General features: G+C 39.2%; 1 protein-coding gene across 9 annotated transcripts in view; it reads left to right on the forward strand.

Annotated features, from left to right (window-relative positions):
• Positions 1–21,184, forward strand: part of LOC125455365 (tau-tubulin kinase 2-like) — a 232,414-nt gene that overhangs the window by 11,945 nt on the left and 199,285 nt on the right. For all 9 annotated transcript variants that reach the window (XM_059649366.1, XM_048537190.2, XM_059649361.1 and 6 more), the window contains one exon: positions 14,406–14,565. In XM_059649366.1, the coding sequence (XP_059505349.1) occupies positions 14,497–14,565 (69 nt within the window). In that variant the 5' untranslated portion in view covers positions 14,406–14,496. The remainder of the gene's footprint in view (positions 1–14,405; positions 14,566–21,184) is intronic.

Below are 21,184 nucleotides of genomic sequence, written 5' to 3' on the forward strand. Positions count from 1 at the left end.
CACACACAGACGGCCTTGCTGGCCTCTAAGGGATCCTATTCTCTCCCTTGTTATCCTTATGTCCTTTAAAATATTTGTAGAATCCCTTTGGATTCACCTTTTAAATGGTATTTGCCAAAACTATCTCATGTCCCCTTTATTTTCCCCCTCCTGATTTCCCTCTTAGGTACACCCCTATTGCCTTCATACTGTTCTGGTGATTCACTTGATCTCTACTGTCTGTACATGACATATGCTTCCTCCTTTTTTCTTGACCAAAGCCTCAATTTCTCTAGTCATTCAGCATTCCCTTCACATACCAGCCTTGCCCTCCCCTCTCTAACAGGAACACTGTGGACTCTCATCTCATTTTTGAAGGCTTCCCGTTTTCTAGCCATCGTTTTACCTGCAAACCTGCCCCCAGTCAACTCTTGGAAGTTCTTGCCTAAAACCATCAAAATTAGGCTTCCTCCAATTTAGAATCTTAATGTCTAGGTCCAATCTATCCTTTTCCATCACTATTTTAAAGCTAATAGAATTATGGTTACTAACTCCAAAGTGCTCCCACTGACACCTCAGTTATCTGCCTGGCCTTATTTCCCAAGAGTACTTCAAGTTTAGTAGGTACATCCACATACTGAATCAGAAAATTTTCTTGCACACACTCATCAAATTCCTGTCTATTCAAGCCCTTAACACTATGACAATGCCTGTCTGTGTTTGAAAAGTTAAAATCCCCTGCCGTAACCATCTTATTTATGCCATGGGATCTTGCACATCCACTTGACAGTGTAGAGAACACCTTGAATTAACATTGAGGCAGTGGAGTAGTGGTAAAAATCAATGGTCTAGTAATCCAGAACCCAGATAATGCTGTACGGATGTGGTCCAGCTCAGTGCATAAATTTAACATGTGCAGTGTTCAAAAGCCTTAATGATGAGGTAGTGCAGTCAGAGTAGACAGGAAAAAGGGAAGCAAATACTGCATTCCAGTTCTGCTAGCCCATAGAATGACATCCCCCATTGTTATGGACCAGACCAAACTCCCTCAAAATACATAAAGGATATAGTCTAGATGCTAACTTTTTCTTACTTTTAAAGGCAAGGGCCAGGCATTTATGTTCCAATGCAATTTGATTAGTCAAACTCAGACGTGAAGCAAAACACACTTCATTTTAACAAGTGTATGAATACAACAAAATAGAGAAGTTGGAATAATTTAACAAAATCATAGATTATTCAACTACTGAACAGTAACTAGTCCAACACAGTAACATCCCATAATCACACCCTTCGCAAAGGCAAATTCTGTAAAATACATTGTAGAATTGCTTGTGAGACAGTCCAGGAGGAAAAACATCAAGAGAAAATTGTGCGCGCACGTGTGCCCTGTCATAAGCTACTCACAGCTCTGCAACTTTGCTTAGTAATGTGCTCTTTCTTGCTTGCAGGCACACCCCCAACTTACCTTCCATATTCCTCTATTCACTGTGCTTGTGCCCTTCCCTTCCATATTCTCCCCTTTTCACCGTGCATGCTATCCTCCTTCCCATGCTGATTTAAAGTATGATCATTTGCACAGTCTGCTGCTACTCCTCCTGGGATTGCTTCATTTTCATCTTTTAGCTGTTGATGGGCTCATCGGTGAGCCCATCAACTGCAAACAAATTTGAGAATTAGCCTCTGATTCGAGGAGCATCTCAAAGCAGAATCTCTGATGTATTTGAAACACTCGGTGAGCCATATAGGAGTGTTCTGGCTTTTAGGCTGCCTTTTGGATAGGCCTAACCTCCAGATCCATAGCACCGTAACCAACTCTTAACTTCCTTTTGGGCAATTATGGATGGGCAATAAATGCTGGCCTAACCAGTGATGCCCTCATCCTGTGAATGAATTAATGCAATAAGGTACCTAAGATTAGTTCAAGTTGACTGTCTTAACTTTCATTTCTGTCCATTGGATACGTGCCAGACATAGAATGGTTACAAGTGAAGAAAAGCAGCACCTGGCTTTGCGGTGTCCATGCTGGCGCTCTCCAGACAAACTGTTAGCTCCACATCCTCGCTGTTTCCCCACAGCCTTGCAAACTTTTTTACTTCAGGTCCTTATCCACTTCTCTATTGAGCCACAATTGAATCTATCCATTCCAGTTTCTAACCAATGTTGCAAATACAAATGTCTGCCTCATGTCATTGGCTCACCTTCGGTTCATTCCATTTTAAATCATTGTCCTTTGGTGTTGAGCCTTTTAACTGTAATTTCTTTGTTTATTGTATCTAGTCGTCTCGTGATCTGGCCGCTTGTTGAATCTCTTCTACCTGTCCTCTTCAAGGAAACTGATTCCAGTTGCTCCGATCTGTTCGCATCGCTCAAGTACTCGGACCCATTCTCATAGATATTTTCGGCACCTTTTCTAAACTTGTGTACAGATTTGGCCATGCTATTCCAGTTAAAATGAAATTAGTGTGTTGTAACTTCTCTATTTTTGTGTTTTAATTTTCTACTTTTAAAATCCAGATTACATATCCTTTTTTTTAAAAATCACTTTCCCAATCTGCCCTACTATCTTTAGTGATTTGTGCATTTATATCCCAGGTCTTTCTGTCCAGAAACGGTAATAGGGATTACCAGTGATCAGACATGAAACTTTCTCCAATCAGAAATAATCTTTTTGTGGTTTTCTTTACCATAGCTCAGCCACTTTATATCTATTGTGCCCAGTCTCTCTCATTGCATCGGCTTCAACATTATCATCTTTAGTAGCTAGTCTTTTATATAACAATTGGTCAGTTGACTTTTGGAAGTCTGTACGCCACACCAGCCTTATTAGCCTTGTCAGCACTGAGTCTTTTTGAAGAAGCAACATTCAAGTTACTTGCCTACGTGCAATCTTTCTCCTTAATTAGTTCGTACTTGATCATGTGCATATTCATTTTGCCCTGTTATCATTTCTAAAAGCTTTCCCACTGGGAAACTTACTAGTTTGTTATTGTAGGGTTAAAAGGATAAACCCATTCTTCAGAAAAGATGTAATATTAATTATTCTCAGGTCCTCTGCCTAGGAAGGTCAGCAAGGTTATGGCCAGTATAATTGTAATTTCCACCCTTGCTTTCACTTGGTATCCTTGGATGCATCCCATCTGGCCCTTCAAACTCCCTAAACTGCTCCTGCAGGATCTGATCTCTGTGCAGGTCATTCATACTATGATAGACCATGATCACTGGAGTTCGAACTCTTCAGATTCTGTGAAGTCCTTTTAAAATTTGTCTGAATTTTCCTACCGACTGAACATTTGAGATCAAAAACTGTGTTTTGGTATTTTCTAATCAACCTGTTCAGAGATATAATTACATGCAGTTGGACGTGAACCTGGGCATACTGTTTAAGGGGTAGGGACACTACTGCTGCGACACAAGACCCTTTCTAAAGAGGGATCTTAATTTTGCTGGCGAAGGGCAATGAGTGCCCAGTGCACAGCTGTTCCTTTAGTAAATCCTTTGTGAACTTTGACAGCATTTTATTTGCCATCCATTTTATTCTGCATTTCTTTGAAGCAAAGGTATAGTTTTACAGGTTTAGTTTTAACCAACGTAAATTTTACAAAATATAGTGAAACCATAGCCCTTAAAATTACTTAAGAATTCTTCAATTAATCATCCAGCAAATATTACTGAAATACAAATGAGTATTTGTTTGTCTAGGAAAGTGCTGTGCTTCGCACTTCATAGTCAAAATAGGACCAGAAATGAATGATGTCTAGCTAACATAGCATGGCCACTTTCTGATGATACTGGGCCTATGGGTGACTGCTTACCTGTTCCTGTGCTTGGCCGAGGACGGTTCATGTAGGTCATTGTGCCTGTTTGTCTGCCCCTCTTTTGAGGTTATGTCTGTGCTCACATGCCCTTTTAGAGGGTGCATGATCGAGACCTTTTGAGACCATTGGGCATTTGCAGGAGATGGAATACATTGTCACCCTACTGTTATTTTGATTTATTAAGTTCCTGTTCACCTCTAAGTTTCCAATAACAGTTTGAATATGTTTTTGTTAGAGTGCCTGGCCAGGGAATGTTCAACCTGCTTTTAGGTTTGTTTGCAAAAGTAAATCTGCCCTCCGATTGTGATAAAAGAACCCCTTTGCTCAAATGTCACTTTGCATCTTCATTTATAAGTAACATGCCAAATTGACGTTGATGTTTAAGCACGGAAAGGGATTATTCTATTCAGTCCTAAAAGACAGTGCTAGCTGTTAGTCACAGTTTAGGGTCAGTAAATGTTATCAGGAGTATTCTCTATTGCATCGCTCACCCATATCCCAACCCTGGAATAAATTTCTGTTTCTTATGCCTGTGTAAATATTTCTTCTATTCTCTGTTCTAAATCTCTTGCACTGAATCTTGTATCTGTGCCCTCTTATTCCTCATCCCATAGTTGTCCTGTCATTGTCACATTACTCTCTCTTAATTTCACAGTATTAAACAGTTCTGTTAAAGCATCTCATCAACATTTCTTTTTTAAAGTTTCAAACTATTCAAGCCTTTTCTTACCAAGCAGCAATCTAATATATCTGTGCAGTATTGTTTTGAGTTAACTTCATAATGCTTAATTGAATTCATTCGAAATTTTTATGAACTTGTCATTTCTGTTTTGAATATTACTTTTAAGTTTATTGATTTCAGTAAAAAATTATGTTTAAAAGCTGGATGTCCTCTCTGTTCACTAGAAACTAAAATGGAACTGTATGTTCCATCCGTTGATCATTGCTGTAAGTTGTTTGAAACAAACTGAGCAGTGATTTTGAGTCACTGTTTTGCTTGCATGATTCTGATAGTTGGAATTCTTATTATTTGGTTAAGTGAATGAACCAGTAGATGAATTTTAAGAGATCTGACTCTTATTGAATTAAAGAAATCCTGTCTGAACAAGAATAGAATGTGTTGATGGGGCTCTTAGTGTTGAACAGATGGGTAGAATGTCCTGTGATTCTCAGGGATATTTCTATAGCTCTCATTAAAAGTTTCTTGAAGGATTTGCTGACAATTATGTAGATTTCAAATTCCCCTGACTGTTGACCTTTAGGAAGTGCCATGCAAAACACAGTTGATGAGCTGCAATCGGTGAGAATTTTAATATGGTTGAAGTAAATTTAATCATTGAATAGCTGAGCCATGTGTACACATCCTGAGCTCTGACTTTTAGTTTGGGTGTTTTTAGGGATGTCACAAATGCTGCCATTGGCCCTGGTTTAAGAAAGTTATCTACGTATACTGGTCCCTTGGCTATCCAACAATATACACTGGCTATGTATGTTTGCACATCGGGTGAGGACATAATCAAGCTTGTCTGTGATACCTCTGCAGCTGAATAGCTTGCTAACACAGCCAAAGCTCACAGTTGAATAATGGCCACTCTGAAGTGCTGGATGCCTGTGGAACGGCACCCTGAGACGGAAGTCATCATATCCAGTGGGTGGAAGAACGTTGTCAAGGTGGAAAAATTACAGTATCTTCTCTTTGTAGTGTTTTAAACCCCATTTTAACTACTTGTGCGATCAACTTTACTTCGCATAGCCTCCATTTTATAAGGTTGTGTTAAATGGGTGTAAATACCTTAACCATTATTGTTGTATGATTCACAAACGACAGATGTTTTATTTGGTTGGCTTATATTGATCAGTACTGGGAATTGAGGTACCACAGCAGCAGTGTTTAATAATTATACAATGTATATTTATAAATTTGCTATTTGTTCTCCCCTGGTTTTGTACGTGGGGTAGCAAGACTAAAAGTAGGCTCCTTACGAAGTGGGGTGAGACGGGGCTGATTTGGACTGAGTTGTGCAAATGTAATTTACTATGTTAAAGACATTTATTCTTTGTTCTGTATGTAAAATACAATATGTTGATTTCACAGATAGTAGGAATTGCAGATACTGGAGAATCTGAGATAACAAGGTGTAGAACTGGATGAACACAGTAGGCCAAGCAACATCAGAGGAGTGGGAAGGCTGAAATGTTGGTCTAGGCCTGAAACGTCAGCCTTTCCGCTCCTCTGCTGCTTGGCCTGCTGTGTTCAAGCAGCTCTACACCTTGTTACCTCTTATGTTGATTTCACAGTTTGTTTACAGAGAAATTTATGACAATTTGGGAAGCAATACAACTAATTGGAGCATAGGACATTCCCTGCAGGGAGACTGAGAATGCACATGGTTATGATAGAAAACTACAGGGCATATGTTTTGAATTATAGCACAGATTGAGGATAGATGGTGGGCAAGAAATTAGCAAATGGAATATAATGTGGAGCAATATGAAGTTTTCCATTTGTTAGAAAAAAGTGTTTCTTTAGACTGTTGGAGGTTGATATTCAGAGGGGCATATGTGTTCTTAGATATGAGCTCTAGAAAACTAACATTCAGACACTACAAGCAATTAGAAAATCTAATGGTATGTTAATCTTCATCACAAAGGAATTGGAATATATAAATAAAGATGCTTTGTGCAGATTTGAATAAAGCGTTGGTGATACCACAGTAGGGGTTATGATCTCATTACCTAAAGAAATACCTTGCCTTAGAGGGACTGCAGTAAAGGCTGATTTGGATTGTTCCTTGGCAAGGGCATTGATGTATGAGGGGCACTTGAATAGACTAAGCTGAAAATTTTATGGAATTATCGCTGTGTTGATCTTGTTGAAATGAAATAAACAATTATAGTCTAAAATAATAACAAAGAACTGTGGATGCTGGAACTAAAAACAAAAAACATTCAAATCTAGTGACCCTTCATTAGAACGTTATCTTTGTCTTTGTTTTTCTCTCTACAGATGTTGCCTGGCCTGCTGAATTTCTCTAGCACTTTTTTTTATTATAAAAAGTTATCAGGCTTGGTGAGGTTAATGCTCAGAGGATATTTTCCAAATCTAGGAGTATAGCACTAGGAAGTTGTAGTCTCTGAATCAAGAGCTCAGCCATGCAAAGCTGAGATAAGCAGAAATATTTTCACTGAAATAGCTGTGAACCTTTAGATGTCTCCATTCTAGAGAACCATAAATGGTCAGCCATCTTCAGATTTGTAGATAAGGGATTGAGGGGGATATCTATGCAATGCAGAAGGCATATTGAGGGAGGATCACTATATTTTGATCTTATTGAACGGTGGTGTAGCCTTGAAGCATCAAATGTCCAACTGCTCCTGTTTAGAGGTACCTGTATTTTTACATAAAACTGGTTGCAACAATAACTTTTGTAATGCCTTTATTGTAATGAGGTATCCTACTGTTGTTGTGATGTGGAGAGATTCTTTCCCCCTGTGGGAAAGTGTAGGATCAGAGGGCATAATCTCAGATTAAGGGTTGCCCATTTTAAAACAGATTTTTCTTTTGAAGATAGTGAAATATCACAAAGAGCTGTTAAAGTTGGGTCACTAAGTAAAATTCAGACACTTTCAGCCTTGGTTATTTCCACAGGAGCATAATAAAACAACATAAAAAGCTGAGATACTATGTAGTTCAACAAAATGCGTAGTCAAAGAGGATAGGTTTTATGATGTGTTAAAGGAGGAAAGGTTTAAGAAAGGCATTCCAGGGCAGCTGAAAGAGCAGTAACCAGTTATCGTACAATTAAAATCAGGGATGTGGCCATAATTATCGGAGTGCAGATATTTTGGAGATAATAGTGCTGATGGAGATTATAGAAGTGAAATAAGGAGGCCTTTGAGAACAAGAATAAGAATTTTAAAATTGAATCATTACTTGGCTGAGGACCAGTGCCGATCAGCAAGTGTGGATGATTTGGGAACAGAATGGCATAATTTAATGCAAGGCAACAGAGATTTGGGTGAGCTAAGTTTTTTTTTAAGAAAGGATGAATGTGGGAGATCATCCAGAAGTATCTTGGAGTGATGGACTCTGGTGGATTGATTGAGAATTTCAGTAGCAGAACAGCTGAAAAAGGGATGGAGGTGGAAGTAAGTAGGTTTGTGATTGTATGAATGTGAAGTTGATAGTTCATCTCAGGATCGCATGTGAATCAAGGTTGTAAACCACTTTAGTGTCAGGCTGTTGCCTGGAAAAATATAGTAGTTGGATTCAGAGTTTGGAGTTTGGAGCTCAGACCAGACACTTAATTCTTTCCAGTATTTAATGGGAGGAAGTTTGTGCTCCTCTAGAACTGAATGTTGGATAGTTAATCTGATAATCTAGTGACAGTGGAGGAGTGCAGAGAGGTGATGGTAAGATAGAACCTGGTATTGCCAGCGCACATGTGAAAAATTGTGCTTTTGAAAGGTGTCATCAAGGTGTAGATGAGAGATTGGAGGTGGTTAAGCAAAGGTCCTTGGTAATAGGGAGAATAGTGCAAGAGTTGGAAGAAAATCTATTGCAAGTGATTATCTGAAAATGATGAATGGGATGAGAACACAACTGCTGTGGTGAGAGCAGTTTCACTATCTGGATGTTAGTAGGAAAGTATTGCCCAGAGTTCCATTAGCTGCCCTGATTATTTTGTGCACCTGTTTGCTGACTTTTTACAGATCTGTACCTAAACCCATGAGACTTGAGATATCCACTCTTTTTAACTTTTTTCTAGGTAAAAGATACCTTTTGATATTTCCTTTCTTGGTCCAAAGTCGATAACCTCACGCTTACTTACATTGAACTCTGAACTCTGTCTGCCACGGTTTTGCCCATTTACTGTCTATCATCTTTTGTAATAGGATGGAGTTTTACAGGTATCTTATCCCAGGAGTTTTTGGGAAGGTAGAGATGCACCGAGGCAGCTGATGGGATAGCCTTGACCTCAATAACAAAGACATCCACAAGTTCCATGTGGAATGTTGGATGCTGAAAGAGAAGCTTATTTGTGTGATGTTTGTGTGTTCTCACCATGTCTTTGTGGGTTTCTTTCAGCTGCTCCTGCTTCTTCCCACAGTTCAAAGATAAATGGTAAATATTAGGGTTAGGGTTAGGGGCTGGGTTTGGAGGGTTGGTGTAGACATAATGGGCTGAATGGCCTCTTTTTTTGATACAGTAAGTTTACGAAGATGACTTGTAGTGGATAAAAGAACCTGGCGTTATCTTTTTGCTATCCCGGATGATCTGGAATTAATGAGCATCACTGAGTCATCAGTTACAGCTGAAAACAGGACCCAATTGTCCTTCCCAAAATCCAGAAGACTTTGGAGCAGAATTGAGCCATTTGATCACCGGCTGATAATTCTTGTGCCTTCTCCCCTTAGCCCTTGATCCCCTTACCAACTGGGAACCTATCTATCTCTGTCTGTGTTAAATACGCTCAGTGACTTGGCCTTCACAGCCTTCTGTGACAGTGACTTTCACAGGTTAACTATCCTCTGGTTGAAGAAATTCCTTCTCATCTTAATTCTAAAGGGTTGTCCCTATGAGGCTATTCCCTTGGATCCTAATCCCTTCTTGTGGAAACATTGGTTGAAGACTCGGAGCCCACACTTGAAGCTCAGAGGATGAGGGGGAATCTGATTAAAACTTACAGAATTATGGGCCTGGATAGAGTGGATGTGGAGATATGCTGCGGCATTACCTCATTGATCCTTCTACCTACCTTGCTTTGTAGTCACACCGTCCTGTTCCTGACAACTGACCAAATTTGAAGTAGTTAATGTAAGAGATGTGACTGCCTTTTGAAACACAGCATCCAGGTAACTCTCACCCGCTCCTGACATTTCATAGTGCTTGAAGCTCAGATTGATTTTTAAAGAGTGGTCAAACAGAGGTTTAAATATGTGTAGTTAAATGTTGTCATGCACTGTTCCACTCTCAAATCCTATCGATTTAAAATTAACTTTCTAATTTAACTTTCAACTTGTAAAAGTCTCCAAGTCATCAAAAGACTTTGATTTTTGAGAACCATTTTAGTGTGATCTGAAGGATGTGGATGAAACCATTGCTATTATTGACAGTTACATCTTTACTGAGTAAAAATAATGCTTGCAGAATTATAAACCTTGCCACTTTTGGGGGATGCAGACACCTTTGTCATTATCCACAGGGGTGACTTGCTGGAAATTGAGCCCTGCTATTCCCAGAAATATCACAAATGTGCAAAAATTTAGTTAAACAATTTAATTTACCTGACTGACCAACCCAGGCCAAAATAATGTATGCCACTAGTTCACAGACGTAACTAGAAGAATCTGTTTATTATGAGCAAATTGTCTTTAACCAATAGTAATAAAGAAATTTGAAACTTAAAACCTTTATGACTCTATCTCTTAATTAACTGGATGAGCGAGGACACGGATGCACATGCACACATTAACAGTGGAAGGGAGAAAACCATGGATCGTACAGTTCCATAGTGTTGAGCTGGAGTACTTGACAAGATAATGTATCTTCCAGATTCCTTCGATACCTTTAGTTCTTGCTGGTGATAACTTGTTTGTAACTAAGTTCAGTGTTTTTTTTTGATTTTACTAAATGAGAATTCTTCCTTTTGAATACCCTGGCCTTTCTTCTTCTTCCTTCAGCTGAAATATGCAAAAAAATTAAGGAAAGTGTGCATGAGAACGTCTAACAGCAGCTGGACTCTGGTACCTTTTACACACAGGAGAGAGATGTTTTGTCAGAGGATGAATTCTTTTTGTCATCCTTGGTTACGCACAACTGGCCTCCTAATCAATCCAAAAATTGTTTGTTGAGTTTTGTCACATCCACTCCAACTGATCTGTGGATAAGTTGGCTAACCATTGTGCTTGTGCATCTTGGCCCTGAACACAAACAAGTGGAGACAATTTGTCTGTCTTTGTTCCCCATGCACTAACCTAGTTTCTCATCTGCCTGTTAACTTCACTTGCTCAGCAAACTGCAAATAGCTGCAGTAAAAATTGTTTTTAAAACTGCAACCATTCCCTTGTCCCCTTGATTCAAACCAGTATTTTCTTCTGGTTTTAGTCCATGGTCCAAGAATGAACCTTCAACCAAAAAGTTTAATACAAGCACTAACACAATTTAGCAAGTGTTAGTGCAGGTTAAAAATGTGACCTGAAAATATTCTGTGACAAATTCACATAATTGCTTGCCATTATGATGTAGTCATATGTATAATACAAATAATTGATACCAGAAGTGGATTGCAGCAGAGATCAGCATAGGCCTCAACAATTTACAGTCTATATTAATTATTTGAATGAAGGGACTGGCTGTATTTTAGCCAAGAATGCTGATGGTGGAAAGCAAGTTGCAAAGATACAATGAGCCTTCAAAGGGGAGACCGGCCAAGTGAATGGACAAAATTTAGGCAGTTGGAGTGTAATGTGGGAGATGTGCAGTTATCTACTTTGCCAGGATGAATGGAAAAGTAGAGTATTTATTAAGTAAATGATCCAGCATTCTGCAGTCCAGGGGGATCCAGGTGTCTTTGTACATGAATGACTAGGTCAGCATGTAGGTACAACAAATCATTCAGAAGCTAACTGGAATGTTACCCTTTTTATTGCAATGGGTTTGGACTGTAAGATGGTGATGAGGGGGAAATTGTTCTAAGGGCTATTAGCATTTTCAATTCTCTTCATTTAGCAAGCATTAGAAGTAAGGTTACTGGATGTATTCAATGCTGAGTTACATTTTTAATTATTAACAATACCAATGGTTTGGGGAACAGGTATGAGTTAGGACTGTATTATATCAATCATGATCGTAAGGGTAGGGTATAGGTGTACACCAGTGGCTTTAGAAGATCTCTTGCATTTCTTCAATTAATTAATTATCTGTGATTGATTGCTAGGGACTGTTATAGCACATTTTGAGAGACTTCAGAGCTATTTAATTTTGGTGTTTTGGATTTGGTCTTTGCTTGTCATTCTGGACTATGGTGATTATATGTATTTGTTATTTGAATCACCTTGGTTATCTTCTCCATGTAGCTTGGAATTTTGCAGCTATTTGCTGCCTTCTTAATTTAAGAGCTTTTGAAAATACAGTTGAAACAGATCATGAATTTTCTGGAAATGACCTCTACGTAGAAGGCTTATGTTGTACTGTCTTCAGACTGATATTTGGAATCCTCTTAGGATGATATTTGGTACTATTCATTGGCCAAGCTATTGTTCTATCCTCCTGAATGTTTCTCCATCTCAATTTTCACAAGGGTCATTTGGAATGATATTTTGGGCCCCCAACCCTTAACTTTTCTCAATATCAAGTTCTTAGCAGACTTCTTTTTCTGACTTGTTCAAAACCTTTACTTCATATCTATTATGTGATAAGTTGATTAATGTCAATATTGGTAAATTCCATTATATTTTTGGGAAATATAACTAATTAGGATCAATGTGTTGTGCTATATTGTTATGCACATGCAACAGGTTTTCAGTATAAAATTGCAAAACAGATATAAAAACAAATGAGGGAGTTCAGAGATATTGTAGGGAGATTTGTCTGAAAATTCCTGTCAGCGAATTGTTATTGGTTTGAATCTTACTGTGGGCGACGTTCCAATATGCACAGCTTACAACATGTGATGAATTACATCAGGATGATTGGTGAACCTGTTCCACATTGGGTTCTGTGTTACAGGTTACCATCATGAATTATTAGTAGCTCCTTCTGTAAAACTAAAATTTTAAAGACATTTTTCAAATTTTCTCCTTAACAGTTGTAATGGAAAATATGTAATTCTGTTTATGATATGTTGATGAAGATGTAGAAAAAATGTAGCTGTCAGTATTTGGGGGATAAGAATGTTAAAACCATTTTTGGGCAATTTGGTCAAGTGTAATTTGCCTCCTTGTCACATCCATTTCTTCCCAAGCACTAGCCCCCATCTACAAGGTGCATCTCAAATGTGGTGAAACACTGTAATTTCATGGATGAGTGCTGCTGCAAGAACACTTTTTTAGCTTGCCCCTGTCCATGATACAGCAGCCCACTTGATTGGCACCCATACACTGTATTCAATAGTCATGCCTTCCGCTACTTGTATAGTGCTAGCAGTGTGTGCCATTTACTAGATGCATTGCTGAAACTCACCCAGGGTTCCTATAGCAGCACTTTTCAAACCTGTGAACTCTGCTGTTGTCCTTCTTGATGGCAGCAGGTACATGGAAGCATTGTCAACTTCAGGTCCTCTGCAAGCCAGATGTCGTCTTGACTTGGAACTGTATCATCAGTGGTCATGAAAAAATTCAATGAAAGAATTTAAAATACTTTAGTTGTGAATGTAGCATCATTGAATATACTTAAGGCTGTGATAGACCGATATTTGGCCTCTTGAGGAATTGAGATATGTGAAATGGCTAGCAAAGGGGAGCTGAAGCCCAAAATCGGCCATGCTTGTATTGAATAGCAGAGCAGGCTGAGTGGTCTATATGGTCGACTCCTTACCCTATTTTGTTTTGTTATGAAAAGAAAGGCTTACATGATCACCATTGTGGTACTATTTCCTGTTTAAAACAAGTTTATAATGTCTAAATTTTCATTAGCCCTGTTTGTAACATGAATGCAAAAGTGAAATACTACAGATGCTGGAAATATTACAAAGGAATAAATGTTTATAGATCTACAACATCAGCTCGTTCTATCTCAAAAGATACTACCTGGCCTATTGAGTATTTCTTTTACTTTTTGTTCTATAATCATTCTAAGTTAATGATTTGATTTGACTTTGACTTTATTGTCACGTGTAACTCAAGTACAAAAGTATAGTGTGCAGTGAAAAGTATAAAATGTCACTGAGATGCCACCTTGGGTACAAATACCTAGGTACAGAATCTTAACAAAACAGTAAGAAAGCAAAGTTAAACATTGCAGTGATCATAGTACAGTAACACCTTTCTTAGATTTAAGTGGAAATAAAGAAATGAAGTTAAAAGTTCAAACATTAGTTTTTCTTAAGTGTTTAGCCATGGTGGGACTGCACTCTGAGGAATCACCTTGAGACTAAAGTCCACACAAGAGACTGTCACGCTGGGCCAGAAGGCAACTTTACTCTTTCTATGTTAATGTTGAATCCAATATGACGCTCTGTGTTCAGAAGTCATATTAGACTCAGCAGTGAATATTTCTCCTTTCGTAGATGCTGCCAGACATCAGCTTTTGTGCTTCTAAGTTGCTGCTTGGCCTGCTGTGGTCATCCAGCTCCACATCTTGTTATCTCGGATTCTTCAGCATCTGCAGTTCCCATGATCTCTACTGCCAGAGTTTATTCCGCACTTGGTTTTATTTCAGAACACAGGCCGCCTTTTTCTATTGCATTAAATTTAGTTTAGGAATATTTGTAGTGTGCAATGTGTGCACTGTTTCCTAGTGAAACACGTGCCATTTTTGGTGTGTGTACATCACAGTACAGTCTTTTTCCATTTTGTACTTGTAGTGCTTCTAGCATATTGTATTATGCAGAGAAGTAAACTGTTGTTCATTTTAAATGTCGATTATGTTTTGGTTAATTCCTTTAGCATCGTGTTAAATGGAATCTGCATTTGGAACCCTGAAGATGCAGGCTGACTTGTACATTGCATAGCAGCTATTCCAAAAGGGACTACAGACATGAGCGGGGGAGGTGAGCAGCCTGACATATTGTCAGTCGGCTTCCTGGTGAAGGAACGATGGAAAGTGGTAAGTGTTTGTTTTTTGACAACTGTGCATTTTAGAAAATATGGCAAGAGATTTCCGACTTTGTTAAGCAGTGTGTAAATATGATGTAATCATGTTTATGTAGTTGCATTGTTTTATCTTTAGTAATTGATTATGTGCAACTAAATGGCAGTCTAGCCACCTTGAGGAATTAGTTTACATATGAGTTCAAATTAGTTTCCAGTAACTTCCAATCCTATGAAGTAATGGGTCCTACTGATGTGTTAATTATATATCCATGTTACAAATGTAGAATTTTGTGAATAGATCTGTGAAGGAAGATGATTTTGAGAAATAGATTTACATTTGAACACTGAAATATTGACAAGAAGTTTGTTTTGTAGAATTTATCAAGTATTATAATTTTCAATGTTCAGTAAAAGACTTCTTCCAGCAATGTGTTAATATGTGCTGATTGGTGAAAGAGAGATCCCAATGGGTTGTTTGGCCTAATGTTTTAGGACACAGCTTTTTTTTTTCTGACCTAAAATTGAATTGTACTTGATTTGCAGGATTGTATTAAACACAGGCCTGCTAGCTTGTAATACTTGAGTTCTTCAGCTAAAATCAGATACGTCTCAGCTTTCTGACCTGGTGCGCACAGTGACTGTTTCAAGATCCCTATCTCCTTCCCCTTCATGGGCATTTCTCAATGTTAAGTCAAGTTCCATGCTTCTGGTGCCATGATAGGTTAGGAGGAACTGTTGGTGACATGCGGACAATATTGATTTGTCCTATTTTTGACTTTTTGAAAATAGCTAATTCCCTGCACACTCTCGATTTGGTTAATTACTTGACATTGTTGTCTAATGATTCAGCTTAATTTAAGTAGGCATCAGTCACACGTAGCAAACCATAGTGCTGATTTCTGTCAGGAATGAGTTTTTAACTCAAAGGCGTGACATAATGAACATACATGCAGTGTTAGCAGGATTCTCATTATTGCTTTTCTACTCCTCGCTGCACAGCCAGTTTAACATTGGCAGTTTAGTTATGGATTTCATAATCTGAATTATGATCCTATTAAACATTCATGTTGAGTAAAGCTTTCAGGTGTTATAATTGGAAATGGACTTACTATAAAGTGCTCAATGCATATACGGTACTTGTTGTTTTAAAGTATGTTGAGGGGCGGCCTTTTGTATGCCTTTTTGGAAGTCTTATTTTTAGTGTGAATAAGGGCACTGTGCACTAGTTACAGATGTGAGTCCCAGTAATTTGAAGCCCTGCTCATTGATTTGAAATTTTAATCAGCTGCCAATTCCATTAACTTGGTGTTTTCAATACTGAACATCAGTTTCTTTTGTGGAATTGGTGATAACATACAAACATACAAATTAGGAGCAGGAGTATGCTGTTCAATTCCTTGAGTTTGTTCCATCCTTCAACAAGATCTTAATGGATCTGATTTATGACCTCAAATCTATGTTTCTGTTTACCCTGATGACTTTTCATCCTTCTGCTTACCAAGAATCTACTCCCCACTGTCATGTAGATATTCACGGACTGTGCTACCACTATCTTTCAGAACTCTCAACCCGGGGTGGGGGGGGGGCATAATCACCTAATCTCTGTCTTCAGTGAGTGACCCTGAGATCACGAATCTCCGGTAGGAGGGAAAGGCCTCTCCACGTCTGTGTCAAAATACCACAGGGGATATTATGTTTCAATCGAGTCACTACTTAGACTTTTGAACGGCAGTAGATGTAAGCCTATTGTCTCCAATCCTTCGTCATAAGCCAGCCTCCTCAATCCAGATATTAGTCTGGTAGACTGTTCTGGAGAAGGGTCACTAGACCTGAAATATTGACTCTTTCTGTCCACAGATACTGCCAGACCTGAGTTTTTTCCAGCAATTTCTGTTCTTGCTTCAGATTTCCAACATCTGCGGTTCTTTGTTTGCTGATTAATGTAGTCTGACAGCCCTTCTCTGAACTACCTCTAATGCATTTCCATCAATTTTATAAAGGTGACCAACCATGCACGACTGGAGTATTTATGTGCAGTTTTGTCTCCTTTTTCTGAGGAAGGATCTTCTTGCTTGTGAGAGAGTGCAGTGAAGGTTTACCAGGCTGATTCTGGTGATGGTGAGGTCTGACGTATGAGGAGAGATTGACTAGGTTGGGATTTTTTTCTTGCTAGAGTTCAGACAAATGAAGGGGGATCTCATGGAGACTTAAAATTCTAGGAGGACTGGACAGGGAGGATGTTCCTGGTGGTGGGTGTGTCCAGAACCAGGGGTCGCAGCATGAGGATTTGGGGTAGACTATTTTAGGTTGGAGATGAGACTTTTTTTCTTCACCCAAGAGTGGTGAGCCTATGGAATTCATTACCACGGGAGGTAGTTGATGACAAAACATTGAATGTATTCAAGAGATGACTAGATGTAGCCCTTGGGGCAATGGGATCAAAGTCTATGGGGAGAAAGCAGGATTTGGCTATGGAGTTGGACGATCAGCCATGACCATGAAGAATGGCGGAGCAAGCTTTGAAGGGCCAAATGACCTCATTTTGCTCCTATCTTCTATGTTACCCTGTTTCTTTTACACCAGATGTGGACACACTGGCCCATATGATCTACTGACCTCTTTATTCAATATCCCTTGCAATAAATAATGATATTCTGTCAGCTTTCCTAAATTATGTGCTGTACCTGTAAGCTAACCTTTTGTGATTCATCATGACAATTTCTCCATTGTTTTAGCTTTTATAGCTCGCTGCCTGGTTTCCCAAATCATTCTTTCCTTATGCCTGAGGTCCATTAAAACAGTATGATCTGTTCCACGCTTGCCTATGAGCCTGCTATCCCATGTTGCTCCCATTCAAGCAATTTTTTGATTTTAAAGTTCTTGTTCATCTTTCCAAAACCTATCATAGCCTCACCTTTGCCGTTTCCATTAATCTTCTCCCCCTGCATATCCCTACGAGATGTATTCTGGTGCTGTTGAGTTTCTCGTGCTTGGTTCCCTTTACAAAGCTGATGCAATCGCCCTGCTGTTAATCTCACTCAGGAGTTGGGGCAGATGGGTAAGAGTTTACCCAGAGGTGTGAATTGTTGCAGAGTTTGGGAAATCACATCTCATGCCACTGTCAGAGGAAATGTTTGTAGATTGCTAGTTGACCTGTGAGCAAAGGTTGCAGTCCAGATCCCATGGGATAAAGCCTTCTCTCATTATCAGTGCACTAGTCCAGCACAGAGTGAGTTAAATGTAAATCTAAAAATCTCAAAGCTCTTCTTTTTAGAGCCATCTGTGAAAGTGTTGGTAACTGCCCAAAGGATTGAGTCAGGGTTATTGTAATGGGAGACTGACTTGTTTTTGTTATATTTGTGTTTTCAGTTACTTTTCAATTGCACGCTTTTTGTCACTGTCATTGACAGCTCAATATACTGCATACTACTCTCAAAACCTTGATAGGGCAAAAACAGAAGTTGCTGGAAAAGCTCAGCAGGTCGGGCAGCATCTGTGAAGAAAAAATAATAATAATATTTTGGGTCTGGTGACCCTTCCTCAGAACACTTCTTCACCTGTGGCACTTTTTCTTCAGAATTTAATTGATATTAACTCAGGAGTGGGTGCAAGCTGGAAGAGAGGCAGCCTCCATCCTAGTATGAAGACCCATGAGCATACAGGACTAGAGAATGGGGGGAATTGACCCCTCTGAGCATCGTGAATATTGAAGCAAAACTGGCTTTTTTTTTTGCAAGTTTTGATTTTCTTTCTAACTGGTCCCAGGTGGTAAGTTTTATTCTCAAACAGGTATTCTCAGCTTTAAAGATATCTCCGATTCAGTCAGTGGAGAGCCAGCAAGATCGGACAGGCAAAATCTCTGACTGGGGGAGCTGCTGCTGCATTTTTCTGTCTCTAAGTATGGGACAACCTTTCTTTTCTTTGTTGCCTCTGTAATTGAATTTCCAGACTGTATCTGGAGGCTTTCAGAGGTGAATTTGACCACCTTCCCATTTTAAACATTGGAGTCAAAAATTGCTACAAAAATGTACTTCAGCAGAAGGTACCATTTGGGATTTGCGAGAATGGGGAACAGAGTTGACTCGAATAGTCTGAAAGTGGACTGATTGAATTGGTCTACATTATGTGGATTAGGTGCCTTTTGTGAATAGATAGCTAACCTATTGACATAGGAATATTGCAACAACGGCGGGGGGTGGGGAGGCGAACACTTTGTGCATGTAATGATCTCCAATAGACTGTCCAACATTGGAGAACCCGCTAAGCCATTTTACAACTTGCAGTGTGTTTCTTTTAAAGACTAATTTGTTAGTTCAGTTGTATTTCGAGAGGTTCATTTGCCAAGATTAAGCTGCCAAAAATAAGTTGGGTTATTAATACATCACATAACAGTTGCGAGAGAGAGAGGAGTAGCATTTGTTGTTTTGGTTTTCTTTTTGAAAATCTGTGGCACTGCACAGGTTAATATTCACTTTAATGTGCATGAAAGTATGTGAAGTCCATTGAATTAATGGAAATAAAAGGCCAAATTTTCTGGCAGTGAATATCAATATTTAATTGATTTCCTCTCCACTCCTTTTCTCTCCTCGCTTTCTCTATGCAACCACCCTCCCAAAAATTGTTTGCATTAAATGTAAGCCAATCTTTCTTCTAGTACTGGCTGTCAACCTCAGAAAAGGTGAAGGCTGGAAATCCTGAGACCTGTCATTTTTATGTTAGTGGTCTCATTAGTATTCTGAAGTCATAAGATGAGCTGTGCTGCAGGGACATTGTTTGCAATTAATCATCCACACATAAGTAGCAGTCCTGTATCACTGAGTGCTAATTAGCTTAAGTACACAAGTTTCAGGATACTAGATTCTTTGGTTTATGTTTCATGGAAGCAAAGAACAATGATGTCCTTAAGTCCTGTTGGGAAATTATTGGGAAAACTGATTTTCTCTTGGGGGCAGTTGGGGAATAATACTTACAAGTTGCTGTCCTGTGATTTCCCATGGAAATCAAAGGGCCAGATGGCATGTCTTTTCTTTCAGTTAAGGATGGCTATAAGGCTTTCAAAACAAGAGCCAATCAGAGGCCTTTCACCCTGAAAGATGCAGCAGATTGCAACATGAGAGAGGTGGAGAGAGGATGCTTCAAGATGGAAACACCACCCCTCCAATTTTTTTTTAGAAAGCTGTTAAATGCTGAATTTAATTTTAATTTAGGTCCCCACTGTTGGGAGGAGAATCACTCCACAGGTGGCCTGCTTGGGGTGTCTACCTCCAGCCATGCAAACTGGCCTCTGCCTCCTGAGGGCCAACTAAAAAATTGCTGTCACTCAGCCCTTTATTGAGCCTGATTGGCTGCTCACTCTCTTAACAGGAATGTTATTCTACCACACCTGATGATCTCTTTATCTAATGTAAAAATGATTTAGGAGTGGAATGAAGTTGATGGAGCCAGCTCACAAGCTGTTAGTTGTACATGTTCTGATCCTGACGCAATGGGGGCTGCAAATCCAGTTGATAGTATTGACTACAAAAATGGAAGCTGTTGGAAAAGCTCAGCAGGTCTGGCAGCATCTATGAAGAGAAATCAGAGTTAACATTTCGGGGAAAACCTCTTGCGTATTTACCCTATCCACGCTCTATTATTTTATAAATATCCGAGGTCCCTCCAGGGTAAACGGCCCCAGCCTATTTAGCTACTCCCTGTTTCTCAAACCCTCCAACCCTGTAAATGTTTTGAGACCTTTCAGGTTTCACAACATCCTCCCTATAGCAGGAAGACCAGAATTGGACGCAGTATTCCAAATGTGGCCTAAACAATGTCTTATACAGCTGCAACATGGCCCCTCAACCCTTGTACATAAAGCGCTGACCAATAAAGGCAAGCATACCAAACATTGCCATTGCTATCCTATCTACCTGCGACTCCACTTTCAAGGAACTATTCTCTTGATGCTCCAAGGACACCAAAAAAAATTAAAGGGGAGGAATTTATTAGATTAATGTAAATTTTTCATGATAAAAGTAACAAGGTTTAAGATAGACAATTATCCAGACAGACATTATAACAAAGTCTGGAGCTGGATGAACACAGCAGGCCAAGCAGCATCTCGGGAGCACAAAAGCTGACGTTTCGGGCCTAGACCCTTCATCAGAGGATGAAGGGTCTAGGCCCGAAACGTCAGCTTTTGTGCTCCCGAGATGCTGCTTGGCCTGCTGTGTTCATCCAGCTCCAGACTTTATCTTGGATTCTCCAGCATCTGCAGTTCCCATTATCCAGAGACACATTACTTTCTTTATTAAAAGTGGTGGGTGAGAAATAGCAGCTGTGTTGTTCACAAATTGATAAGGCTTTTTAGGTGGAAAATTACAGATGCTGTCGTTTTGATAAAGAAAGAAAAGCAAAATAAAAGCAATATGATGAGAATCAACCTGAGATGGGGAGACTAATGATAGACAGAGCTAAAAACAGCAGAAACCTAGAGGAGTACAGAATATGTGAAAGGGAACTTAAAAAAAAAAAAAATTGGGACTGTTAAAAAGGGACATGAAAGCAGATCAAATAAGGAAAAATACTGAATTATTTGGCGCATACATTTAGGCCAAAAGGATAACCAGGGAAAGAGTAAAGCCCATTAGGGA

The sequence above is a fragment of the Stegostoma tigrinum genome, chromosome 10 (genome assembly GCF_030684315.1).
Source record: "Stegostoma tigrinum isolate sSteTig4 chromosome 10, sSteTig4.hap1, whole genome shotgun sequence".
NCBI lineage: Eukaryota > Metazoa > Chordata > Chondrichthyes > Orectolobiformes > Stegostomatidae > Stegostoma > Stegostoma tigrinum.